The sequence below is a fragment of the Takifugu flavidus genome, chromosome 4 (assembly GCF_003711565.1).
Source record: "Takifugu flavidus isolate HTHZ2018 chromosome 4, ASM371156v2, whole genome shotgun sequence".
NCBI classification, from domain to species: Eukaryota; Metazoa; Chordata; class Actinopteri; order Tetraodontiformes; family Tetraodontidae; genus Takifugu; species Takifugu flavidus.
The window spans coordinates 7,869,640-7,897,203 of NC_079523.1; the positions used below are offsets into that span (position 1 = coordinate 7,869,640).

At 41.5% G+C, this 27,564-nt stretch overlaps 1 protein-coding gene across 12 annotated transcripts in view; it reads left to right on the forward strand.

Moving 5' to 3' along the window:
* Nucleotides 1-27,564, forward strand: part of atp2b2 (ATPase plasma membrane Ca2+ transporting 2) — a 69,944-nt gene that overhangs the window by 35,271 nt on the left and 7,109 nt on the right. For 9 of the 12 annotated variants that reach the window (XM_057029072.1, XM_057029075.1, XM_057029074.1 and 6 more), the window contains 18 exons: nucleotides 1,884-2,087; nucleotides 4,244-4,501; nucleotides 5,007-5,132; nucleotides 6,236-6,361; nucleotides 6,756-6,788; nucleotides 7,853-7,945; nucleotides 9,792-9,833; nucleotides 12,457-12,621; nucleotides 13,560-13,774; nucleotides 13,928-14,170; nucleotides 21,864-22,105; nucleotides 22,185-22,419; nucleotides 25,025-25,204; nucleotides 25,286-25,373; nucleotides 25,560-25,666; nucleotides 26,613-26,804; nucleotides 27,016-27,229; nucleotides 27,307-27,518. In XM_057029072.1, coding sequence (XP_056885052.1) covers nucleotides 1,884-2,087; nucleotides 4,244-4,501; nucleotides 5,007-5,132; nucleotides 6,236-6,361; nucleotides 6,756-6,788; nucleotides 7,853-7,945; nucleotides 9,792-9,833; nucleotides 12,457-12,621; nucleotides 13,560-13,774; nucleotides 13,928-14,170; nucleotides 21,864-22,105; nucleotides 22,185-22,419; nucleotides 25,025-25,204; nucleotides 25,286-25,373; nucleotides 25,560-25,666; nucleotides 26,613-26,804; nucleotides 27,016-27,229; nucleotides 27,307-27,518 — 2,975 coding nt within the window. The remainder of the gene's footprint in view (nucleotides 1-1,883; nucleotides 2,088-4,243; nucleotides 4,502-5,006; nucleotides 5,133-6,235; nucleotides 6,362-6,755; nucleotides 6,789-7,852; nucleotides 7,946-9,791; nucleotides 9,834-12,456; nucleotides 12,622-13,559; nucleotides 13,775-13,927; nucleotides 14,171-21,863; nucleotides 22,106-22,184; nucleotides 22,420-25,024; nucleotides 25,205-25,285; nucleotides 25,374-25,559; nucleotides 25,667-26,612; nucleotides 26,805-27,015; nucleotides 27,230-27,306; nucleotides 27,519-27,564) is intronic. The other 3 variants (XM_057029077.1, XM_057029078.1, XM_057029081.1) reach the window with 3 other exon arrangements.

Here is a 27,564-nt window from a genome sequence, read left to right on the forward strand (position 1 = left end):
GCACATTTATCAAGCTGTGTAGTTTGCCTGTATGTTATTTTCCATTCAGTAGTGATGTAATGAGCACCAGGTCAGCTTTCCACTGACCTTTAATCCTGTATAGAATGTTGGGTCATCTTTACACTGTGACTCTTTTTCTGACCTCTTGCTCCATCAACAAAATCCCCTGCATGAGCTGGTAGGCCAGTTAATGTGCATTACAATCATTGAAATACACCAATTTGTGATGGAAGGATTGGAATCAAATCTAGAAAGCATGAATCGAAACAGTATTGAAAAGCTTGAGAGCATCAGGAGAACCTACAGTGTGGCCGCTATAGCTCTGATAATGTCCGGGGAGCAGATCCAATTTTTACTGCATAAGGGAACAGGCTAATGTGGAAGAGGATTAGAGAAAGTTGTTTTTCTGTCATCTGAACAACCACTATATGCTAGAAAAATGTGTCAGTGCCACATACACACTTTACTTGAAAAATAAACAAGTTAAATTTACATATGAAGCAGTATATGCATTTGCATCTGGGCATATAACAGTATCTGTGTATGTGTTTGTGTATATAACCAACTGGATTCTCCTGTAGCCTGATTACTCTATCTCTCTACTATGCCGCTGTGCAAGCCACTATCGGCATGCTCAAGTCACACACACACATCACGTGCAGGCGGTCACGACTCAGGCCCATGCATAGCCGTGCATGTGCAAACACACAAGAAAAGACCCAGAGACATGCTTGTGTGTGATGTGTTACGATACAAGGTGCTGTGGAGATCAGTGAGCGCACACTAGGACCTCTCACAGAGGCAATTAAAAGAGAATAGATAATGAGTCTATTTATAGCCCAGTCTGTTTGTAACCAGGGCATTCTCCTACGTAGGAGCTGAGAATTGTTCTCTTTTCAGACTGCCCTCCCTCTGTCCTCATTCCTTACCTCCCTGTTGCTATATTGCTCTTTAAAAAGCAAATGACTCTCTGCCTCCCATTTACGCAGCACCTATTGTTTTTTCCTGAAATCCCCTTCTTTGCCCCTTTGTCTCCAGTTTTGGCTGGGGATGGATCATCAGTTATTTTCTGGAAGTGTACTAAGTCATCGTAGAGTCATACACACAGGAAACAGTGTCATCCAGCTGTGATATTGTCAGGTGCAATCCAGGGCCGCTCCTGGGAGACCCAGTGATGCACCACGCATGACATAATGCTGCTGTAGTGTCTCAGCTTGTGCATACCGAAGGAGAGAAAGAGAAGGCGCATCCAAACTGTGCTGCTGTGCACATTGAGCACCTTGAAAATAGCGCCAAATAGCAGCTAGACTGAATATACAGAAGCCTGATAAGACTTTTTTTTTAAAAAAAGAAAAAGATAAAAAAGCACCATGTATATATTGTAGATATTGCATTGGAAAACAATTGTATTGAACTTAATGCTAATTCCTCAGCTTTCTGGAGGTTTAGTGTGCATCCTTGCAATAATTTTCAAATCTTCGCATAACATTCTGCAATAATTGTTAAATATTAGTAACTTACAAGTGGCTAACAGTGAGCCGCTAAACTTAGACGTTGAGAAATCAGAGGTATTACGGTCAGTTTTAATGACGTTAAAAATGGAAAATGAAGTGCCACTTTGAGCAAAAATTTGTTTTATAATTACAATCAATTGGGTGAGCCATTTTTTCTTTTTTTAAGAAAGAAATCCCTATAGCTGACCTTTTTCCTTCTAGTACCATTCCAAAGATAATTTGTTTTTTGTATAAAAGAAGCAAATTTATCTGTAATGAGTGGTCATTTTGAGGTGGTGGATGATGTGATGATGATGTGGGGTTAAATACTATACAATGCATTTGATATCCCATCAGGGCTAAACTCTTTACTCTGTCTACCTCCTTCAGGTCTTGCAGGCACCCAATCAGACCTGGACAAAAGAAAAGAAATATATGGGAAAAACCTGATACCTCCAAAGAAGCCAAAAACCTTCCTGCAGCTGGTATGGGAGGCCCTGCAGGATGTTACTCTCATCATCCTGGAGCTTGCTGCCCTGATATCATTGGGCCTCTCTTTCTACCACCCTCCCGGAGATCAGGGCAGCGGAGAGTGTGAGTGGAACGCCTCTCATGACATCATTTACTTTAAAGTCGCAACAGCTCCACCAGCACAAGCGTACCCTCATCGGTGCCTCCACTATCGTTTAGAACAGCAAATGGCTGTAATTGCACAGGCTTCCTACATTACTTCCTCTGACATTCTGGCACTTGCTGACACGTTCGCGCCGCCATGCATTTATACACAGTTTTAATTGGTGAGACACACTTGGTTTGTGACCTGCTGCAGAAGCTCAAATAACTCACAGAGGATAAGAGTGTGCGCCTGAGCACATTAAGCACAGCGGGTATGGTAAGTAGCCACTGTCCTCGTGAGGTACTGACTATAAAATGATGAGTAAAAATATTTTTTTATTCAGACATGAGGCTTTAACATAAGAAATAGTTTAAAAAAAATTAAGAGGATCTGAATACTCATCATAACCACTGTATGCATATGGAGGTTAATAAAACATTGGGGAGTGAAATAACCTTGAGCTCCCAGGGCCCATACATCAGCCCTGGGAGCTGTGGAACTGGTACAGGAAACATGGACAGAGACCATAACTAGTTGCTGACTCAATAGCATTAGTCATGCTTCCAGCATTATGTCCATAATGGAATTCAGTTACGTGGCCAAAGAGCCCGTTTGTCATTTCATTGGGCTTTCAAAGGTGAAATGGCCAGAAATGAAGAAAGTTATAAGCATCATCGTGCTTGCGTGCGTAATGAGTCAAATTGGTTTGTGAGGTAATACTCATGTTGGGTCACATAATAAATGTTACATTCCGAGTCTAAAGTCTAACTGAAGCAAAGGATTGCCAAAAGAATCATGGCAATGACAGAATCCTGTGCCTCTCTGCCTCGATTCAACATGGGGCAAAAATGACCCCTGTCTCTTTCTCACTTATTTGACTTGCAGTGGAAACAAGGAGAACTATGCAGTAGGTGAACCACATCTAATCAAATAATTAAAAAAATCTATCTTCAAATTCATGTATTTCATTTTGCGTAATGACTTGATTTTATAAAAAGCATAGGCAGGATTCTTCTTTTATTGGCTGTAACAGGCACATTAAAAGAACTTCCGACTAAAAAAAAAAATCCGACTGCTTAATAAAAACATGGCGGTGAAACAGATCGAAGCCTCTACATTTATCCTCAGCCTCCTTTCAGGGTTTATAGACTATGGATTATATCACACGCTAAGTCTTGCTTTTCCTGGTTTCACTGCCTAACGTGGGCACTTCAGCACCATGGCCAGCAACACAATCTCGCTGAGGCAGAAGTTGCGCACATTTACATTTTCATCCCTGCACGCTCACAACTGTCAAATCAGAACCAAGGACAGCCTCTGAGCACACTGTGTTACTGTCAGTGAGCTGCGGTGCCCAGCAGGGCAGACTGCATGTAAATTCATCGTAATTTCAATAATGGCTCTGAAAAATGGCTTTTCTTCAGCACCCAACAAATTCTCATAAACTAAACCACCGAAATCCATACGGGAGAAATAAATGCCGCTTTTACGTCTCTGCCTCTCCGTAGTGACTGTTGCCTTTAAGACACTATGTACTATCCAGTGGATTCCTAAATGAACCTCTACAGTTTGCTCGTTGAGCTCTAGTTCTGGGTTAAAGCAGTCTTTTTGTAGATTCCTTATTGCTTGTTAGTCTATAGTCTGAAGCAAATTAACTCAAAGTGGGTCTTTTGCATTTGGCAAACCAGGTTTCGTGTAGCGCGGCTGTGAGACATTTCAGCCAGGAGAGACAAGAAGAAGGAAATGAAGATAAAATTTAATGTAATAGATGCCATGGCAACTGGACTCTGCAGAGAGATTATGTCATCAACAGGCAGCAGCCCTGAGCAGCAAGATTAAATCCCTGGTGATGCCCAGATACTGATGGTGGAGGAAGCTGGAGACTAGGACTGATGGGGCTGAAAGGGGAAAAAGAAAGTTGAGAGATGGAGGGAGCGTTACAGAGTGATAACTAAGGGATCAACCTTCCCCCACGCTAATGACAAACACCAGCGAGTGATGTAAAAAGTTACATGACATGGAATTGGCTTGTTGAACATCAAAGGGACGGAACTAAAGGCAAACTGCCCATCAGAAGACAGTTCCCTTCTGCATGCGGTTCAAACATTTGTTGTTTTTGTTCTTGTGAACCTAGCGTGCGGCATGGCGGCAGGTGGAGCAGAAGACGAAGGTGAGGCGGACGCCGGCTGGATCGAGGGCGCAGCCATCCTGCTGTCTGTGGTGTGCGTGGTGTTGGTGACAGCCTTCAACGACTGGTCGAAGGAGAAACAGTTCCGTGGGCTGCAGAGCCGCATCGAGCAGGAGCAGAAATTCCAGGTGGTCCGTGGCAGCCAGGTCATTCAGCTGCCGGTGTCTGACATAGCGGTGGGGGACATCGCTCAGATCAAATATGGTAGGTGTGAGGGTCAGCTCATGGTCACGGGGACGGGAATGTTGTGGCCCCATCTTTTCATTTCTAAATTGGCATTCACCTTATTTTTTCCTTTCCTGTTGGGGAATCATTATTTTGACTTTTGAATTATGACTTTGTGACACCAACGTCACAAATAAAGGTTTCAAATTTCTCTCCATGTACAATTGTCACGTGCACGAAGTTGGTACTAACTTTTATGGTTTTGACTGAGTTGGCCATTATTCAGTCTAAAGACTTTTAGTCATAAATAGACTTGCAATTTATATTTATATTTCTATATTATACTTCAATCACATTATTTTCAGCTTGAGAACTGAATCAGCAACCGTGAAAATGAGTCTAATGGGCCATAATTAAAATAGAGCACCCAAACTTCTGACAACTCTTCTCAGTTGACGGTGTTTAGTTCTCCATGAATATTCCTTTCTTTTAACAAATTTAATAACTGCACCTACAGATGACAACTCTGCTGTTTCTGCCACAGGTGATCTCCTTCCTGCTGACGGAGTGTTGATCCAAGGAAATGACTTGAAGATCGATGAGTCATCACTGACCGGAGAGTCTGACCAAGTCAAGAAAGCTGCAGATAAGGACCCCATGCTACTGTCTGGTAGGTTGTCAGTCGGTTAAAGGGCAAATCCATTCAGAGTGATGTTGCGTAAGCCTTCATCTGCATCAAAATAGAAAAATGAGGATTGTTTTTTCACTCGGGGGATGGTTACGGACAAAATATTCAAGGGTTTCTTTAAGGATTCCTGTGGAAAATATATGTTTTTGCTGTGTAAGATTACCAACCATTGCATATGTACCACCTCGTGTCGATCTGCAAAAGCCTTGTGCTGACGCAACTTCAGAACTCTCGTTCTCTTAGCATTTAGTGATTTCAGAAACATCCTTCAGCAATGTCTGTCTGGTTTCTTTGATAGGATTTGTCGAGCATGGAACGGATTTTTGTCTGGAATAATCCCAAACAAATGACTAAAGACACGAATCTTGTTAATTCTAATCTGAATTGTGACACAGTCGACTCCAACAAGAGCCTGGAAGAGACTGTATTCAGATCTGCTTTCCTTTTTTAATTGCCTTGGTGCTGCGGCAAAGACTGCATTTTGCAGCTGAAGGATTCTTAGAAATAAGGAGCACTATAGACACCAGAAATGTGGGTTAATCTGATCCTACATCTTTTTTTACTCTAGATAATTAGCTGTGTGCTTTTCTGTTGCCTTCTTTAATTAGCTTTATATTCACCTACATTGACAGTCTCACAGAGGTTAATAATGTTCCGTATGTGTACACTGTGTGTAGACGCACGCACCAGAAGTGGGGCAGCGTGCGTGTGCTATGTATGTGTGACACGATTTCAATGCTTTCCGGCGACTATGCAAGCACATTAGATTAAAGATAAATTTGTCTAAACATGCTAACTCTGCTTTATTATTGTTGTAGTTAATGGGATTAATCACAAATAGTTCTCCTGTTTAATACCGATGCAGCGAGACCTGGCATGTACCAATATTCTTCATCGAACGCTTGAGTAATTAAAGGAACACTATGACTTACTTACTTTCTGTACTTACTCTACTTTCAGACATAAAAAAAGTCTGCCAATGTTGCACTTGATAAAAATAATGACGAAGCAAATTTTGTCCAACTAAAGCGGTGCAGGACTTTAATTATTATGCATGCGTTAATGGGTTTGGGTCCATTTAACAGGGACCCATGTGATGGAGGGGTCTGGACGCATGTTGGTCACTGCTGTTGGTGTCAACTCTCAGACTGGAATCATCTTCACCCTGCTGGGAGCGGGCACAGAGGAAGAAGAGAAGAAAGAAAAGAAAGGTTCAGCTCATTTTATCATTCAGTTTAGCTTGATAAAGATCTCCTGTTTCTGCGCTCTCTATAGGAGCACTCGGCTATTGTTATCATTATTATCGATTGACCTATTTAATTTTAATGTTGATAAGCCTCGTGTGCGTGAAAGAATGTTTTTGCCTTCCTGAATAATGTTAAAAAAATAAACAAAACAGTACAAGTACCTAATTCTAATGGATATCTCCCTCTACACAGAGCTATGTGAACCGTGTAAGCATGCAGTAGTCAATGATTGCGTAGAAATGGTGTCTGAAATGAGTGCTGATGGTACACGTACAGCATGAGCTAGCGCGAATCAGGTTGTTTGGCCTCAGGTGCATTATTGTCCATACTTTCTTATCCTTACAAATTCAACTCCAAGGAGGGGCAGTAGAAGACGGACACCAGAACAAAGGTAGAGTATCACCTTTCTCTGACCCTGTCCAATGGCTACTCGATGCCTTTGACCTTGACCTGTAATCATGACAAGTAGTCTAAGCTTTTTTGTGTAGCCAGGGGTGCTTGCCAGCACAAACTCCTCTTGTTAAAAGAGAAGATTCATAAATGCGACACTGCATCTATTTAATTGTTGGCGCATGACACATTTTACAGTGAATAATCATCTCCTCATACAAATCAGCACTGTGCTCATTAGAATGACCAGCTGATGTTTGTGAAAGCTCCCAATGAATCCAACTATTTCAGGACATTTGCATGATACAGAATAAATGAGATGGGAGCAGCAGCCTCGCAGGAGCGGCACCTCTTAGCAGACATTGACAACCTACTTTTGGTGTGGCTGCACTTCAAAATAGTTTTTTTTTTAAACAAAGGGAATCAATGAATTAATTAGGGTTTTGAAATGTTATATTTTGCAGCAAAACCATATTTAGGATATGACATTTGTGTTTTTTCACTAAAATAATGCTCACAATCGTCTATAAAATCTCTAATGTGGTTATATAAAGAGATTTTCACTCAATCCAGAATAATAAAGGTGACATTGATAGGAGGAATTGTTTCAACACACATTCAGGCACAAAGTAAGAAAAAATATCCTTCAGCTTTCATTGCATCATCATGTCAGTTTGTGCTTTGCACTGATATAAACACATCATCACTTTAGACTTTAATATTAATCACAGACATTGTCCAAGTTGGTATTGTTACACACTCGAATATTAATATTTTCACGTTGCCTAAAGATTCACTGTATCCTATCTGTGTTACATTTGCTTATTTTATTGCCACAACAGTTAACAAATCACTTTTAATGAATTGAAATCGGATAATAAACGAACAGACAGCAGGAGTTAGCATTCTCGTGATACTTATGCTGAACTTCTTAAATGTGCTATAACCATGTTATTTCTGTTCATTGTTGTGTGCACACGTGTGTGTGTATGTGTGTTTGCGTGGGCGCGCACGTGGGTGCGCGTTTGTGTTCATTCATGTTCGGCCTTCATTGTTACGGGCTAGACTGCTCCCACCCCCCTATCCACCCCATTGCAACTATAGCCACGGATGGGGCTGCGAGCATTAATGCCCCAGGCAGTGCCAGCCTAATTAATGGTAGGTTGACGAACACCTCTGATCTCCAACCTCTATCTGTTGTGACGTTTGAGTCCTCCTACCTTCATCCTCCAGTTGCTGTCTATCATGGGTGCTTGCTTCACATCCGCGTTTTCTTTCGGTCACCACCTACTTGACCATTTTGTAGCCACACTGTCAGTGCATGACTTCTGTTGTTGTAGTAGATATAGAGATTTATTTTGTTGTCTCTTATACTATCTTTCCTTATATTCTTTAACACCTTTAAGATGTGTTTCCATTCAAAGACAGTTTCCCGAAGGTCTACGTCATGTTTATGATGATCATCCTTAATCGTTCCGAGGCACAGCTGAGAACACGGCAGATATGGAAGCGTGCAAATTGTCTTTGTGTAAACATGCCTTACTATTTAAACTGGGGTGATAAAGAGCTGCCATCAGGTATGGCACGCCCTGGTAGGAAGATATTTTGAGTGGCAGCCACAGTCGGATGAGCTTTGGAGTTCCTTCCGGGCCTTTTACACAATCTTCATTTGAACATTGTGTTGTTGTTTTTAGTAAATTCATTAAACCCTCTGAAAAACAAAGAACTCCCATTAATTGCAAATAGTTGTTAGAGTAAACCTTTGAGTGTTTACCACACATGCTGGAGACAGTGACTGATGTGTATTAGGGCCTTACTTGCTTTTGATGTGAGATCATTAGAGGAAAAACCTTCATTCCTGTATTATGTGGCTCCAAATCATCTGGATTTGTTGTCCTGGATTCTTTGTAATTGATTCTTTGTAATCTTTGTCTTTTTAGAAAATAGCCCCGTTATTTTTGTGACTCTACTGATGAGCTCGTCCTGTCCCGAGCTGCCTGATCTGGAAGTAGAGGGAGACTGAGACGTCCCAGAGTTGTTTTCTTGGTGACATTTGAGTGTCACATCCTCAGACTCACTAACTTATCTGACCTGATCTCGTCAAGACAGCAGCGAATCAGTTCAGTTTGTTTTGTGATGCTTCTGTGACATTGACTCACATTATAAATACCCTTTTTATTGACTTGAGTTGTTGATTTTAAACATGACGATTTTAATTACGTTTATGTTCGGCAGAAGATTGGAACCCAACTGCATAATATATCCACTCGCAATCAATTTAAACTTCAATTTTTCCTCCAGTTGTCTTATATAACTTCACCATGTGGGAGGCTTTTCCTTCCGGCTTTTTATCTCTCTCACTCTATATTTTTCTCTCTCTTTGTCTCTCTTGCATGTGCTTTCTGACTTTTCTTCTTGTGCATGCTGTCTCTTGTTATAGTATGTTTTTTGTGTGTTCTCGGCAAGTGTGTGTGTGTATATGTGTGTGTGTGAGTGCTCTCCTCTGTTAGTGTTGAATGTAATGCAGTATTTGTCTTCATATATCTCACATATACCCGGACTTGTACTGTTGCTATGTGACTTAAGCCTCCTTCACTGATGTGAAACAGATCATTTAGCAGGTTTTCCACTTCAGCCGCTAAGCAATATTTATGCTTCAAAAAAACGTGTCATTGATTTACTCAGAAGGCTCATTAAGCATCTTAATTACATGCTGATTTGCTGAAGCCCAGAAAATTTAACTCTGCCTTCATATTAAAGGAAAATGCACACCAGTGTATTTGTCTCTCACTTCCATCTGCTACATTAGATGCAGCTTCTAATTATATTACCCTGCTTAAGTATCGTGATGTGACAGTCAGAGAATTTCTATCAAAAGTCATTTTCCTGTCACCCTGTTTGTGATTTTGGTTCTCACTGTGTGCATTGTCTATGTGCCAATAACTTGTTGACCTGTCTGCCTTGGTTATTCCTGTTGTTATTGTCTTGTATGTCTCCATCATAGGTAAAATGCAAGATGGCAATATGGAGAGCAACCAGATTAAAGGTAACCGAACCACATATTTCACTCTCTGCTCCTCTCCCTCCTTTCTCCCCCTCTTGTTCAACCTCTTATTTTCCCTTCTATAATGCATGGTGGAAGCACTGGGTCAGGGGCAAAATGAAAACATTTATAGTCTTTTACTTCAGACATCATTTGAGATCAAATAGATTCTATAAAACTGTGAAAATGAGAGCTGTCTCACTATTTAAGTGTATAAAATAACAAATTTACAAAGTAGAATATTTAGTTTATGATTTAAATGAAATATATTTGGGGAAATTTCAAAGCTACTTACAATGAGGCTATTTGATTTAATATAAGGAAAGTAACCATATCCGTTCTGATAACATCTTGATGAGGCTGGAACCAGAAAAAGCACATCCAAATTAGAAAACAGTGCAAAACAAGCTTTATTTTCAGTCCAGGTCAAGAATTAAATCACTAATCTCAGTCAAGGTCTCAAAACAAAAGTGGTCCAAAATCCCACCAGGTAGACAGTTCTTTCAGCTGGGTTCCCACTTGCTCTGGAGAAAGCGGATTTCTGCCTGGGAGGACGGAAAACCCAGCTGGACTGTGTCTATCGAGGACTGGGCTTCCACACAGTGGCCTAAATGAATGGGTTTAAATGCCAGCACAGTCAGACACAAGTGAATGCTGTAAAAACACAAGATTACCAAGTGAATATTTGCTTTGACTTCAGATGGATTATTCACAAATTCAAATTGGGGCATGAAATATGACAGCTCTGTCAAATGAGAACATTAACTTTAAGGACTGCACATGCAACCATAACTAATACTTTTGATGCAGTGCAAAGATGCATAAAAGTGTCAAATACACAATTGCTAGCATGTGTGGGTGCGTTCAAGGTGAAGACAAAATTGTAGCATAAAGTGTTTGATAAGATTTTGGCTTGACGATGGTTAAATTGTTAGATTAAATTCCAACTGAAGCTGGAAAAAAATCTGGAAAGATGCTAAATGTAATTTCCTCCACGCTTGGTGAACCCTGTAAATCCTAATTCATATTCATAACAACTCATTATCCTTCCAATAATTAATTGATCCCACCAATCACTAAAAAACACAAACTGGATGAGTAAATGAAATGTAGTGTTTTTGACCCAGGCTCGTACCTGCAGGTGCGTTTGGGTGAAACCAACAGGACAATCCAGCTAAGAACACTCACTCTGTCTGTCACTGGTGTGTTGTCCCTGGTCTGTTGTTCTGTTCTGTTGTTGTTGTCGTATTGTTGACCTCAGTGACTGCCTCTTCCTCACCTGAGCTACCTTTTCCTACCAGAAACGCCCCAAACTGTCCTGCTCCTGTTACTGCTGACGTTAAATAATGACCTTGTATTACAAAAGCAAAGGAAAGTTTGGTTCATTAAGCAAACAAATCGATTTTAAGTAGATTTATGTTTCACTGCAATATTAAACGTTTCCTGGGTTAAAACAAGCCCAAGATGAGACGGGCCAAAGAACACAGGTGCAAAAACTGTCCTTTCAAAGTCAAGGGAGAAAAGAGTCCAAGAGGACTCTGACCTGAGATTGACGATCAGAGTCCAGACCAGCAGATGGACTGTAGATCACAGCTCTCAGAGGGAGAACCTTTGTCCTGCCTGTGTGGCAGCATCAAGTGTTTGATGTTGCTCATCTGCAGCAAACAGTTGGAAACAGACAATATCTGTCTTGACTGATAGAACAGCAGAACAAGGAGAACAAGCAGACAGCATGACAAATGTTCAGCATTAAAAGGCATTTTTGCGGGCATCAACCAGACGCCTCATTGTTATTGGGAACTCGGAAATGGATTACATTAACAGAGGAGGGTTGTGTTGTGTGTGGTGTGAGTGAGGGTGTGTGTGAGGAAGAGGAATGAGACAATGAGCTTCAGCTAAATGAGGATTTAACAGCCAGAAGAGTTTTTGCATTTCCAAATAGATTCAACATTTTCTCTCATCAGTTCCGAAGAAAAAAATGATCATCTTAAATTGGGGAAATGTGTATGTAAAACACCATGATAATTATTTATTGTAAAAATAACCATTAATGTATAGATATTTATGTGAGGTGAAGTGTTTTTTTGTCATCGTATATATTATGCACGCTGCATTTTTGGAGATTTCCCTAATTTTGGGAGTAAAATAAAGTTCATCAAGCTGTGTTCAAATTAAGAGTTTCTGTTATGTTACTACCAGTTACCAATTTCGTTGTCCGTTTTTCTTTTAAGGAGTTCTGGCTGTAACAGATCCACAGAGTCAGCAGAAATGGATCATTGAATTGACCTGTGTTCGGTGTGTGTGCGCGCGTGTGTGTGTGTGGGGGGGGGGTTTACCTGCATGTGTGCGTGTGGGTTTACTTACAGAGGGTTTACTTGTGTTCAAAATCAAAATCTATTTCTAAACTCTTAGTTTAATAATAAAAAACCCCAGATGTTGGACTCATTGGCAATTTGCATTCATCCATCAAACACTTTCACTGCAATGAAAAACACTTCAGCAGTATCTTTTTGCACTAAGGGACACAGCTGAAGGCATTTTGTTGAAGTCTGGCCTCTCCCTCCTCTCCTCAACCCCCTCACCTGCATTTTTAACACCGTGACCGCTGTTTTTTTGGTATTTACAGTAAAGAAGCAGGATGGAGCAGCTGCCATGGAGATGCAGCCTCTAAAGAGCGCTGAGGGCGGCGAGTCAGATGAGAAAGAGAGGAAGAAAGTGTCCGTTCCAAAGAAAGAGAAGTCTGTGCTGCAAGGGAAGCTGACCAAACTGGCTGTACAGATCGGCAAAGCAGGTTCGGCAGATGACGCACACACCGCCATCACACACACACAGTCACACTCGCAGCCACAACAGGTACAACTACACAACTACAAGATAATAAAACCTCATCTTGTCTGGTCGAGCAAACTACAAATTTGCTCCGCATCTTTTCACAGCACTATTATAACAGTGTTACATATGCACAGTGATATCACCTCCTTATGTTGATTACATGTGTGTAATAACACATTATATCTCTGAATGTCTACCAAATAGTAGACATCTATTCTTGCTCCACTGTACTTACAGAATCTTTTAGAGCACCAACTGGGCTTATGTCTAAAACACTTAGCTGTTAGCATTTTTAGTCATAAATGCCCACTGAGGGTGGCATCAGAGCAGTAAGACTGTGGGATTGTTGTTGAGCCAAAGTTAGCCACGTTAGTTCTGGGTTACGACTGATGGAATGAGGACACTTTGTCAGAAGAGAACAAAAGGTCTCCTGGGACTCGGAAAGTTTGGCAAAAAGTCTATAAGCATAATACTCTTACGTGTTGGTGATGCTGATGCTGCTGTGGCGTATTTGTTGTCGGTGGTCTTGAAGCACACATCCTTCTGAGAAACATTAGTGACTGCATGTAGTCCTGCATGAATGACCTGAGTTATAGCATTTCTATTATGCATTAGTTCATTTCAGCAAATACCACAGTCTTACTTTGAAAGCAGCAAACTCTTCCTGCCATCATCTGATATAATTTAAGATGACTGAATCATATTTGAGAGTGATGGAAATCCCCTCTATAACCAAGAGATCTACTGTCACAGCAGATCATTGTTTACACTGGCACACATGAATGTAAGTGGATTTTTGAAGCCCCCCCCTACCCTTTCAGCTACCAAACACTCCTGAATTGTGCTCTCACAGAAACTAACTTTTCTGCTTGACTCTGCTTGTCATGTGTCCTTCAGGTTTGGTGATGTCTGCCATCACAGTCATCATCCTGGTCCTGTACTTTGCCGTTGACAACTTTGTGATGCAGAAGCGCCCTTGGTTACCTGAATGCACCCCGATCTACATCCAGTATTTTGTCAAGTTCTTCATCATTGGCGTGACCGTGTTGGTGGTGGCCGTGCCAGAGGGGCTGCCGCTGGCTGTGACTATCTCCCTGGCTTATTCTGTGAAGGTAAAGCCGCATGTTTATTGAGTACACAGAGGTAGTTTGATTTGGAGCATCGGATTTAGTTATAAGGCGCCGTAAATAACCATTCCCTTTTTCCTCGTGTACCACGCAACAAACCCTAATCACTGCCATGTTTTTTTCTTCGTCAAACATCAGAAAATGATGAAAGACAACAACTTGGTACGACACCTGGATGCGTGTGAAACGATGGGCAACGCGACAGCTATCTGCTCCGACAAGACAGGCACGCTAACCACCAACCGTATGACAGCTGTGCAGTGTTATGTGGGAGATGTGCACTACAAAACCATCCCAGATCCTGGAGCTCTTCCACCTAAATCACTGGACCTACTGGTCAATGCCATCTCCATCAACAGTGCCTATACCACTAAGATACTGGTAAGAGAATTCAAATTCCTGGAAGATGAACATTTCACACAAGTAATGCTTCGACCAACCAGTGCTAGATTAGCCAACGTTCTGAAATTCACTGATCACATTTGCATAGTAAAGCAGGCACAAGGGTAAAATATATTTAACAATCATTCCACACTCCCTCATGCATCACTTTTCACCTTAAGTCTAATCTCATACACAGAACATTGCCCACCAATTGAATCCAACTGTGCAGCGTTCTTTTAAACAATGAAGACAATCACAGTCTGAGGCTTGGTCAGGCATTTAGACGGGCTTTTGATTTTTTATATTCTCAAAGCAGATCGGGATATTGCCAGACTACTCATCATGTGTCTCTCGGTATCCATGTAAACTAATTTAGAGGTTATTATTTCTCAAATATGCTCTTATGGAGCTATATATTGTATAAAGATCTCAGGGATTGAGCTTCCATACGCCCAAAAGATGCAGTCACCTCTTTTTGATGAAAAGCAGGTTCATAAGTGAGAATGACATCTCCGTTAAAATAAAGGTCATCATAACAGGCAGCGTAAATGGTCATCACAACACATTTGCCATATTTCTTGTCTGTATTCAATCATTCATCCAGTTATTGTAATTGCATTAACCCCTTTAAATTCTGAAGATAACATGTGGCCTTTGAATCTGACACATGTTTTCGGGGCCACAAAGGAATTTTGCTCAGAGTCAGTAAGAGGCCAAAATCTCATTAGACTGTCACAACCTCAAGGTTGAGAATTGAATTTAGTCCAAAAATGAGAAGCTTATAAAACTAGATAAACAGTTCAAGTACATGCAGAAACTGAAACAGTTTTTTTTTTTTTTTTTATTTCAGAGTGTTTCATTACTTTATATTTTGGCATATGGGTCCATCATGCTTAACAACCCAACAACGATGGACTCCTACCACAACTCGTGTCCTTCTCATTTCTGCCTTCAAAGTTGCTTGTCAACTGACTGAGGTCGCTTTAGTTTCTCTTTACCTGCAACATTTTCTGCCGATTTCCTGCAATAGCAAGATGTCCCCTGTGTGGAGACAAGCATTACAGGATTACATCACCCTGTTGTTCCCCCATAACTGTTAAGATCAATGAAATTAAGGCATTGGCTGCGTATAGTTTAGTCCTGGTGGATTAAATGGCACAGTTAGCTTGTTTTATAATCCTCTATTCACAAATGAGGTTGCCTCTTACACTGAAGTATTGAAATTATTTTGAGTTTTTGGCTTGCTGAGGTTTAAATGGCAAGTTTTCTATTTTTTTTTTTCATTTTCTCTCAAGGTACTAATGCCGTAGTTTACATGGCCAGCTTTGAAAGGAAAATGTTATGTTTGTTCTGAGCCCCAGAAATGAATTGACACCTACAATGTTTTCTTCTGGGAGGGTGAATGGGATGTCCCCCACTGGGCCTGTGGTGGAGGAGGTGTTACTAGTCCTTTTAAAAATGACACTGCAGACTATGACACTGCTGAATACTGTGGTGTGGATCAGTTTAAGTGCCAGTGGAAATGGCCCATTAGCTTGGCCAGACGGTCTTTATGTTAATACATCAGTTCATCCGCGCATACATAAATTCTTAGAGCATTTGATAGAATAGTTAGTAGATAGTAGAGCGTCATCCAGGGTGGGTAATTAAAGAGGGACGTGATCCAAATTCGAGACATGTTCTACAAGGACAGCCATATCGGTATGACATGAATTCAGAAAGCAGACGTAAGAGCAAATTTCTGAAGAATATTTAATGTATTCTTCTTCTCTCCTCCAGCCGCCCCCACTCCCTCAGTACCACTTACAGCTCTGCAGTATGCGGGCTGGTGTGTTCTTATATAAGAGGCCAATCCAGTGGGATGCCAGGATGGCTATAGAAGTCTTTGATGACCACCACACAAAGGCACAAATGCAAAGAGGCAGGCTTTGATTCCCGGATCAGTTTCCCAACTGCCTCTCTGACTTCAGAATACAGCCACTGGCGTAGCTGTATGTCTTCTGTCAGCACATTCACAGTTTAAAGTGTAGAATCCTGATCCTCAGGGAAGGAAGTCACACACATTTACACAATGAATCCATGACTGTGGGGTCTATAATCACTCAAAATAAATGTGCACAAACTCTTTTGTATTGCGGATTCCAGTACGCACACCTCTTCTTTTGGTTTTAGTCTGAAAATAGTACAAACAAGGACATAAATAGATTCTCATCACACCATCGTTAGTGTCTCTTATGGACAGCTGCTCAGATGGTCTTCAAGGGCATGATTATGAAACCACTTCTGCCTTTCAGAGCAACGTACACTATTTTCAACAAAACCTCTCAGAAAACAGTCACCCAACTGAATAACTCTTTCCTTCGTTGTTAATGTTTGAGCTCAACAACACATCCTGTACGTGCAGATTAATGGATGGGGCTTGGAATTTCAAAACCTTTAAGCATTCATTCACAGTACGATTATCACAGATTTAATCCAGTTAATAGTCACATTAGGACTGAGATGCTGCAGTGAGGTCCTATTTTGTAGCCTTTGTACTGCTGGACCCCACGCTGCCTCTGAAATGGACTTTAGTCACTTCTTGCTCTCCGAATTTGACATTTGTCCTATCAGAATAACACCTACTGTAGCACTTGTGTAGATCACAGATGTATTTTTGTGTAGCACGTTGGAGAGTTTAACATGGCTGTAAGAGTGTCGTGGGATTCAGTCTCATGTTGCTTCAACCACCTGCTCAAGAGACTGTAACACACACTCACACACATGCACACACCTCTACAGATAATCATGTACTGCAGCGTTTTGATCATTCATTTGACTCATTATTTACACAAAACACGGGAGAGATAATAGGATTGGGAAGTCTCTTGTCCAAAAAGAAGAGAACTGAAGAAAGCAAGCTAGGAAACTACCGTATTATAATCATGCCCATTTCTTGTCTTGTTCTTAGTTGGAACAGCATGGTTTCAGTGTCTTACTGGAACCAGAGTTGTTGAGGTCGGTTCTGACAGCCCAGATGGTGCTTCCTCATATTGCCGCCTTTCTTCACCACTCAGCAAGTTGTGAATTCTATCACCAGTATTGTCAGCTTGCCCCAACTTTACCAGTGATTGGATCACAACACATTGACTCACAGGGACACAGGAAAAAAAGAGACCTACATGAAAACGATGAAGGTGACGACTACCCATTTCAAATGACCTAAATGGAATTGACAGTTTGCACTTTTCTGGTTTCAAATCATCATAAATTAAGTTAAAAGCAAACTATTTGAAAATGTAAAATGCTAAAAACAAGAAAATGTATCAGACAAAATGCAGGAAGATTAGAGAAAACAACAAAACAACAGAGCAGAATTTTACTCCTAATCCTGGACTCGAAGGCTGCACAGTATTACTGTCCTCCAGAATGCCTTCAGGCTTCAGTTCAGTTGGCCGGTATACTCGGTGAAGAGCTAGAATATTATCTACTCTGAAATGTACCGAGGGAATACAAGGGAGGATAGGAGCAGAGAAGCTGTGGACCGTCTAGTGAGAGAGCAGGACAAACTGAAGAAGTGGTCAATCTCATCAAACAAATTAATTAATCAGAGAAAACAGTAAGAAAGACAGGGTAAAAAGTTCAAAAAAGGAATTATTATTTTGAATTATAAGGAGAATATGATGAACAAGAATCAAGACGAAAGGGAGTGGCTTAAGACAAGCCCCAGGTGGAACAGGAAGCAACGTTGCCAGCTCTCCCTCTGGCATATGTCCTTGCCTGCAGGAGCACCCAGGGGCCAGGGAGAGGGCAGCTGGTCCACAGCCACATCCAGACCAGGACGTGCCAACAATAGTCCTGCCTTGCCAACAACGGGCGTTCCACTTCAGCAACTGTCTTTGTGCGTCAAAGCTAAACCTCAGAGGGCTTTTGTTTGCTTTCACTTTATTTAATTGCTTTTTCTGCTGCCTTGAGTCATTTGAAGGCAGATGATTGTTCCAAAATAAATTTTGGTAATTATCTTAGGTAGGAGATTTTGATGTTTAGACTGCAGGAGCCAGGGGTCCACCAGCAAATCTTCTGATCACTAGACTGCCTCTCTACCACCTGAGCCACACTCTCTTTCACCCCTGAACCCACGATGGTCGATTACTGCTCCAGCCTTGCTTTCCTGATGTAGAATTATCCAGCTTGTGCATCTTACTGCTACCAACACAGTGCATGTTGACTGTAAGTATGTTTACTTCTCTGGAAGGAATGTTTCTTTCCAGTTAATTGGAGGACTGCTGTAATACCAATCAGGCAAAAGCAGAAATAAATGCAACATTATATCTGCGAGATCACATCTACTCGATTAGCTATGAGTAAATTATCCTGTTAAACTACATCACATCATCATGGTTTTCAGCTGGTCATTCAGATTTAGTTTAGCGTGCCATGTCTTGGAGCAAACACAGCAGACGTGATCATTTGTTGCATCCCGTCATTAGCCAATGACAGGCAGTGTCTTCCTGATGTAATCACTGGTCATTAGGCAAAAGCGTTAATTCTATTATTTACCCCAAACTCTGCATAAATTATTTATCTTTGTGTCTGTGTTTGTGAGACACGCAGTCGAACATAAGCCAGATCTGTCAAATTACTAAGTGAGTGTGGTCCAGCAGTCTGATTGGATGTTAATGATTTATGGGATTTTATCTGTCTTTGCATCTGTAAACCTGTAAACTGTGGCCCACAGCAGCTGCAGCACAACAGATCAATTGCTCTGTTTACGAAATCAATGGAATGCATTTACAGTATAGGACTCATTGGAAGCTAAAACTGGATGGAACAGTACTTAATTTAAGGTGATTATGATACTGATTGAAGTAGTGTTAAGATCATGACTCTTTTTGCAAAGTTGTGGATAGAATTTTAGAGCTTTTCATATGACAGGATTTCTACTTTTTCTGTGTGTGTGTGTGTGTACTCAAATCTGTGTGTTTGCTAACGCACTGAGCTAACATAACCCATACAGTGATAGTTGCACAGGCTTAGAGTGGTTATTTGGTTTGCAACTGAGCCCCCCAACAGCAGTTATGTTCATAAGTCACAAAGGCGAGAAGGTTTTATTTTGATTTGGTCACTTTTTATTTTGAACATATTTGGGAAAATAAAGAGACACCAATAAAGAAAGAAAGGAAAACAGATGGTTCCATGGATTTTTTTTAAAAACCAGAGGACTCTTTCTTCCTGTACTTACTGAAAAAGTTATAAAAGTTATACTTGTATGTTAAGTGATTTGTGTTTTAACATTGTTAAAGGTTCCAGAGTCCCAGAGTTTTACCTCAGCAGTTGATAGGAAGAGAACATTTTCTTAGTTGTGCAAATTTTAAAGTTTGATTTTCCACTTAAGTTGTACTATCCCTCTCTTTCCTGAAACATTTTCAGCGTGTTCTATGGTAGTAGGTTGTTTCTTGCTTTGTCCATAAATATTGCTGATGGATGCTGCACGATACTTAAGTAGCTTCAATCTTAATGGTTTCCAAAAATCTTAGCCAAGAAAGCTAAATAATAGAGGTTATTAGAGGTGATAGAAGTCTCTTAAAACAACTTGCAGGTTGAGCTGATCTGAGCTGCAGCTGCACCAAAGATTTGGAGGAGCTACAGAAAGGCAGATTTCCCTTTAAGATTTGAGCTTGCATCAGGGAATAGGGGAAAAGAGGGGAAGTTGTGAAGTAGAGAACAAGGAGACTGGAAATGTAGTGACCATGGGAAAGACCATGCAATGCCTTGTAAATGATTAACAGGCTCTTATATTGAATTCAGGGTTTTACTGTGAGCCAACGAAGTAATGGTTAATTAAGACCGACAATTTAAAGAAAGATTTAAATTTTTGTCCGCGTGTAGAGGGAATTTAGAGACCAGTACTGGACCCATGATAGTTGGCTCATGTTTAGCAGGTTGAGCAGAAAAGCACACTCGGGTGTCGTCAGCATAACAGTGATAGGACGACCCAGAAGAGGCATTTGGAGAGCTTCTTCTCCTATAATCTATATTAGAGAATGAACACTGGCACATTATTGCAGCTTATTAGAATCATTTATCAAAACCTTGTTTGCAGGTTAGTCGCAGCTCATCATGTGTGTTAGAGAGAGGGTGCAGTGCACCTGACAGGCTCTTCTCCATCTGAGTGTAGGTGTTAAGTGTACTGTTGATACTATATTGGAAGCCCCTCGTCAGCTTGGCCTTCAGCTTAAAACCATCTAACAGGTATCAGGATGAAGCAAATGTCACTAAAGGGGATTATCTTCTACTCATCAGGGTTTCCAGGAGCTCATTGTGACCTCTTCAGACTGCTTCTTCCCTGGCTGCTTTTTTGAAACCCAAATAGCCTTTGTCAAACAAAGATTTTAACATTTAAAAGGAGTTGAGCTAAAAGAAAGTCCTCTTTTTGTCAGGCTCATGTCAAACTGGCAGAAGGCGTGTTAGGAGTAACGGCAGTAATGACAATACACTCTTAGCTGTGTCCAAATTAGTCAGCATCGGCATCACATCAGCGATTAGGTTGAAAATGATAATTAGTTATACTGTATATAGAATACTGTATAATATCTAATATAATATAGAATAGAAGCATTTTCAAATAAATATTAAGAACAACATTTACAGCGTGTGCGTTGTTGCTTGTGTTAGCAAAATGTGTGTCTCATAGGAAATGTGATTTGGAAGTTGGCAGAAAATGAGTGATTGCAGCTCTGAAAAAGAGAAACAAAGACTTGAGGACGTGAAATGACGATGAGTAAAAGTCCTTGAAGAGAGTCACAGCGTAAGAATCTCCAAGTGGTGCAGGGCGAGAGACACAGCGCCTCCCCAGTCTCTCTCTCTCTTTCTGTATGCTTTGTTCAGCATTACCATGGTAACGCCCAGTCTTCCACAAGCTGACCACATGCACACACTTGCAAGCGCAACTGTGCTCAGTTCCACATGCATACTCAAGTATGCACAGAGCCCCGAACCAAACCTTAAACATGCATATTTGCTGTGGTGAAATAGTTGCATACATATTAATTAGCACTCTAGACGCTTTTTGAAATTAATATATGTTTACTTTATTTCGTATTTATGTCAATTGATATTCATCCAGGAAAAGCCCACAAGTTTGTTTTTGCAACTGTTGTTAGGTAACGTTTGAAGGTATTTCTGTGTTCGCAGCCCGCACGACTTTTTGGAACACCGTGCCATGCGTGTGCCACTCACACACGAGCCGTGTCGCCATTTGGAAATATTGAAATAGTTATTAAACCGTAGAAAAACATGTCTAAAAGCAGCTGATGTCCAGATTGCAGCGTGACGAGCCATATGCGTGAAATCAGAGCATTCCATTTGGATTCCATCTATCTCATTTCCCACCCACCCACCAGAATGACCTTTTCACCTGCCAGCTAGTCAGTTATTATCAGCAGCTACTTGAAGCTCTACCTCGCACAGAAGGAGGAAGCGGCATTACTGTTGCAAAGCTCTGTCAATAGTCGTGTCATGCTTAATGTCTGATGATTTAGACAAAAGGAGCTTACACAACATGAAGGATGAAAAGAATATTTTTTTAATCATCAAAACGTTACAGTATAACAAAGGTCCTAAGAGAACAGGAATCAGGAAGTGAGTGGTGCCGCTCTGTTGCATCAAATTTTGGCCTTAAAATAGACATTTCCTCTGCTTCCTCCCCCAGCCTCCAGATAAGGAAGGCGGGCTGCCGAAACAGGTGGGAAACAAGACAGAATGCGGCCTGCTGGGATTGGTCCTGGACCTGAAGCGGGATTACCAGCCAATAAGGAACCAGATCCCAGAGGAGAAGCTTTACAAAGTCTACACTTTCAACTCGGTTCGCAAGTCCATGAGCACTGTCATCAAACTGCCCGACGGCAGCTTCCGAATGTACAGCAAGGGCGCCTCGGAGATTGTTCTAAAAAAGTGAGTGTGGGATAGTGTTTAAAACGACGGTCAGCAGTTTATGAACCATGTTCCTGATGACCCCTCGACTCTGTTCCAGATGCAGCCATATCCTGAATGAAGGCGGCGAGCCCAGGGTTTTCCGTCCACGTGACAAGGACGAGATGGTGAAGAAGGTGATTGAGCCCATGGCCTGTGACGGGCTGAGGACCATTTGCGTGGCCTACCGGGATTTTTCTGGTGACCCTGAGCCCCACTGGGACGATGAGAACAACATCCTCAGTGACCTCACAGCGATTTGTGTTGTTGGGATCGAGGACCCTGTCAGATCCGAGGTAGGTGAAACAGGAAATCAGGGCCAACAGAAGTATCAATCACGTCTACCAAGGAAAAAAAAACCATTGCACATGAGTGACATCTCCCTTTTTTAGTCCTTTAGAATGCAGCTTTGTCACCTGTAAAACTGAGCACTTGTCTATTCTGCCTCAGGAATGTTTGACTTCATAAGCAGCTCCCAACAGGATTTTTATATTCTATATTTATATATTTATTCTCTCCCTCTCTCTCTGTTCGGCTTAAAGCCCAGAGGTCAGAAACAGTCATTTACCGTTCTCATGCGTGATGCTCCGACAGAGGCAGCCTGTAGCAGGGAGTTCATGCAGGGGTTTAGGACCCTTTCTACATTTTTCTCTGGTAAAAGTCAAAAAGTCATCTCTCTTTTCCAACATGAATAAGGATGATGTCATTCAACATTAGTGCCCTGAAAGGCTCTTTGCTTCTGTAGCAGGCACAGGTCATTCTGCACTTGTAGCTACACCCAGCATCAGCTGTGACACAGACAGAAATGTTTTCTTGTTCTAGAAAACTAAAAAACAGCTGAAGTGAATGGAAACTGCTCTGCGGAGTCCTGTAGGGATGGTAAAGACCCTGCAGAGGCGCCATTAAAAGAAATTTAGCAGTGTAGCTCCCAACCTCCTTTTTACTGAATTATTGATTGAATTTGTTTGTACATTTTTTATAAATTAATGATTATTATTTATCTATAAATAATTCACCCTTTTCTTTCTTTCTTTCTTAGCTTCTATTAGCTACTTTATCGTGGCATAATAAATGTTTCATGGAAATGCAGGAGCATTTTATTCCTATTTATGACAATATAAATGATTAACTATTCCAGCGGTGCTAAATTTGGCTCGAATATGAAGGATTATATCAATAGGAGCAAAGTCAGGTTGGGTCGTTGCACCGAGGAAAAGTGACCTTATTTGACGGAGCCTGTGCAGGTTCACGGGAGCAGGAAGATTACTGACTACTGCATAATTCAACTTCCTCCTTTCATCTTTTTTTCATCCCCCTCCCTACTCTCACTAACATGCTCTCTCATTCAACCTCTTCTCATCATGTTTTCGTGTTTCCTCCTTTCTCCTCTGGAGGGTTTGTCTTTCACCTTTCTCTGGTTTCTCTCTTTCTCTTACCTTTCCCCCTGCCCCCCCCCTCTCTGTCCCTCTCCTCTATTTATGGGAGCTTAATTAAAATAACCCACTTAATGAAGAAGAGTAGCATTGTGTTGTTTTCTGTTATCCTTCCCCGTCTCTGAGCAAGACTCGCTAATATTGGGAGAGAAAAATCTTGACTGCATTGCAGAAAAAGGTCACACAGAGTGTAAAACAAGTTTGGTGGCTTTGATAGTCTTTCATTTCTTCCCACTGAATCTGCAGCTCTTTATTAACTGACAGCCCCACATAGTTTCCCTAGAGAGACAAGGAGAGGATTCAAAAAGTGCAGAGTCGAAGATGTACAAAGATAGATTCAGCAAGAATTAGGATGAGAAAAACAAGAGAAAATCAGAAGTGCAACAACATCGGTTGTTCTGACGCTGGACTCTTATTTTCCAGTTTTATCTGCTGGCCTCTTCCCTTTTCTTTTGTATTTTTAATAAGCCTAGACTCTCCTCTTCTGCTCTGAAGCTCCTCCCCTGGATAACCAGCAAGGGTGATCTAGAGGAACAGAGAGTAAAACATACATCAGATCATTAAGACCTCATGTTTATGGAAAACATAATTTAACACATTTAATTTAGAAATTAGAATTATCAGAATTATAGCCAAAATGTATGTGTGCCTTTTAGCAAGAGCAGGCTCCATTTTGTTTGTTTGTTCATTTAACTTTAATCTCCACAGACCATCTCGCCTGCAATGTCGAAATTAATTTTGTTTGACTTAAAACCTTCCTGATTTACACACAGTAACTTGAACCGACACCTTCAAAACCATCCTTTCCTCACATTCCGACTGATAGAGCTGATACTGCATTTCGGTGGTGTGCTTGCGAGGGAAAATGGGTTCCCATGCGTATGCCCAACATGGCCAAGTGCCGTTGAGTGTGAAGTAGAAAGCGTGCATATTTTTGACATGTGTGCATGTGTCAGAGAGTCTGAGCAAATGGAAGCGAGCACACATTTGTTTATGTGTGGGTTTGGAGAGCAGTGCTCCCCCACACGCTGACCTTTGTCAGGAAGATGGTGTGTTTCTGAATTAATACCCTGCTTTTGCTTGCTGGTTTTAACACAGATCAATCTCCATATGTAATATCTCCCACTTGTTTTACTTGGCTTCCTTCTGGAGGGGAAAGAGCTCTTTTATACACATTAAAACACAGAAGCATTTAACAAAAATAAAGTTCTTCTGTCCAGTTCTTCTCTCGTTCCGCAGCAGGTCACTGGTTTCAGTGATGAAGCCTTTAGGTAACTTCCAGCAAGTTTACAAAGTAGAGCGCCAAGTTTTCGCGTGACCTGACAGAATATTGCTGCAGAGAGTCCGGAGGTGTTTGCTTGCCGAGTTGTTGGTTCAGCTTTTAAATTTACAGATTTAAACGAACTGTTTACTTGTACTCTGGGCATATCTGCTTTGAACAAAATCGGGATGATGAAACACTCTTTAGGTTCCTGACGCCATCCAGAAGTGTCAGCGTGCTGGCATCACAGTGCGCATGGTGACAGGAGACAACATCAACACGGCCAGGGCCATCGCCATCAAGTGTGGCATCATCCACCCCGGAGAAGACTTCCTCTGCATCGACGGCAAAGAGTTCAACCGGAGGATCCGCAACGAGAAAGGAGAGGTAGAGACAGAGACAGAGACAGAGACGTCCACCAGTGGAATGATGACTATGCAAATAAGCTTCATTTTTATTTATCTTCAGGTGGAGCAGGAGCGTATTGACAAGGTTTGGCCTAAACTTCGCGTCCTGGCAAGATCCTCCCCGACTGACAAACACACTCTTGTTAAAGGTGAACTTCTTGCACTGTTGCATTTTTTCCTAATCAGTCCTCCATTAATGTAACATTACTTCTCACTGTGAACTTATTCTGATACTGGTGTGTCTGCAGATGTTTTACTGCATTTTCAACGGTCTAGGCGACGGTTGCTGTGAACCACTGCAGGTGTTTTATGACGTGTGTATGTCTCTTTCTCAGGTATCATTGACAGCACCATGGTGGACCAGAGGCAGGTGGTAGCTGTGACAGGAGACGGCACCAACGATGGACCTGCATTAAAGAAAGCTGACGTTGGATTCGCAATGGTGAGCGAACCGTCGTTTTTTTCCACCCCCCTGGTTGTATTTTTAGATCAGCCTCAACATCTGCAGGTATCGTCGTCGCCTCTGCAGTATGTTGGCTTTCCTGTAAGGTTCACCCTCAGGCAGCGTGGACATGGAGTTCCCCCTAGTGGATTTCTGAGCTCACGCAATTTACCTGCAGTACTTGGTTATACGAGTCAGAATTTTGTTTTCAAAGTTGTTCTCTTTTAATCTAGTTAGGGTTATTTATTATTCAGATTGTTATGATAGGCACAATATCCATCATACACACAGACATCGTGTCATGTAACTAAACAAAGCCACATGGCGGGCGTTTCAGCTTGTCCTAACTGAACTTATAGTTAACATTCAGAGCGTTGGCTAATGCTCATGAAATAGTTATAGTGGCAATGTTGTGCAAGTTAAGCTAATTTAATATGCAACATTAAGTCATATTCCTTGAACAGTTGTCCACCCTCTGGTGTCTGTTGTCTCTTCCAAGATAATGTTTGTCCTTGCTGTGTCACAGCCAAATACCCACAATTAAAAGTTTAAGCCCCTCTATTAGTGTTCGTTTTTGACTTTACAAATTGTCAGCATGTGGGTGTCAAGACAGCAAGATGTGTATGTGTTAACAGGCTGTATGTGTTGAAATTCTACCATAAAGCAAACCCATAGTTCCAAATCTCTAAATTTGGTTGTAAATGATGGATTTGTTCCTTTTCACAACCTGTAAACTTTAAGCTGACCTCTTGTATTCACTCGAGACGCTATTAGGAAGAGGTGAAAACAGCTAGACCATCACAATTTTGGCCTCAAAATGCCTCTTTCATCATCTTTAATATTGTCCTTCATTACCTTTGAGGAATAAGGGTGTCAAGCAAAGCAAAAACCGATGCATGTGTCATCGTCCCTGACTTCCTATTTCCACTTTCTTTCACTCCTCCAGGGTATCGCCGGCACCGATGTGGCCAAGGAGGCGTCGGATATCATTCTGACCGATGATAACTTCAGCAGTATCGTCAAGGCAGTGATGTGGGGCCGGAATGTCTATGACAGCATCTCCAAGTTTCTTCAGTTCCAGCTTACTGTCAACGTCGTGGCTGTTATTGTGGCCTTTACTGGTGCCTGCATCACACAGGTCAGACTTAAATCACATGTTTTATCCACAGATGTAACGCCATCGAAGTTTGGAGAGAGAGAAAAACTCTGCATTGTGTCTGTTACTAAACCATGTGCTGCGTATTGAGCCGTATGAAATATAATATGTGCACGCACACTTTACACTATTTTATAATTAATTTCTGATTTTCTGATGGTAGATAACAGGTGTCTTTTTCACCCTTCTCCAGGACTCCCCTCTGAAGGCAGTGCAGATGTTGTGGGTGAATCTTATCATGGACACCTTTGCTTCTCTGGCCCTGGCAACAGAACCTCCCACAGAGTCTCTGCTGAAGAGGAAACCATATGGTCGCAACAAGCCGCTCATCTCCAGCACCATGACCAAGAACATCCTAGGACATGGAGTCTATCAGCTCATCATCATCTTCACACTGCTCTTTGTTGGTATGGTCACAAAGGCTACTCCTTAACACTTCCATAAGTGTTATGTAGAAAATGATCCCCCCCCTCCTTTTGTGTAGGTGAGCAGATCTTTGACATTGACAGTGGACGTAACGCTCCCCTCCACTCGCCTCCATCTGAACACTACACCATCATATTCAACACCTTTGTCATGATGCAGCTCTTCAATGAAATAAATGCCAGAAAAATCCACGGGGAGAGGAACGTCTTTGATGGCATCTTTAGGAACCCCATCTTCTGTTCTATTGTTTTCGGTACCTTTGCGATGCAGGTAAAAGCAGGTTTTTAAAAAATAGAATTCATTCTTAATAAAGACG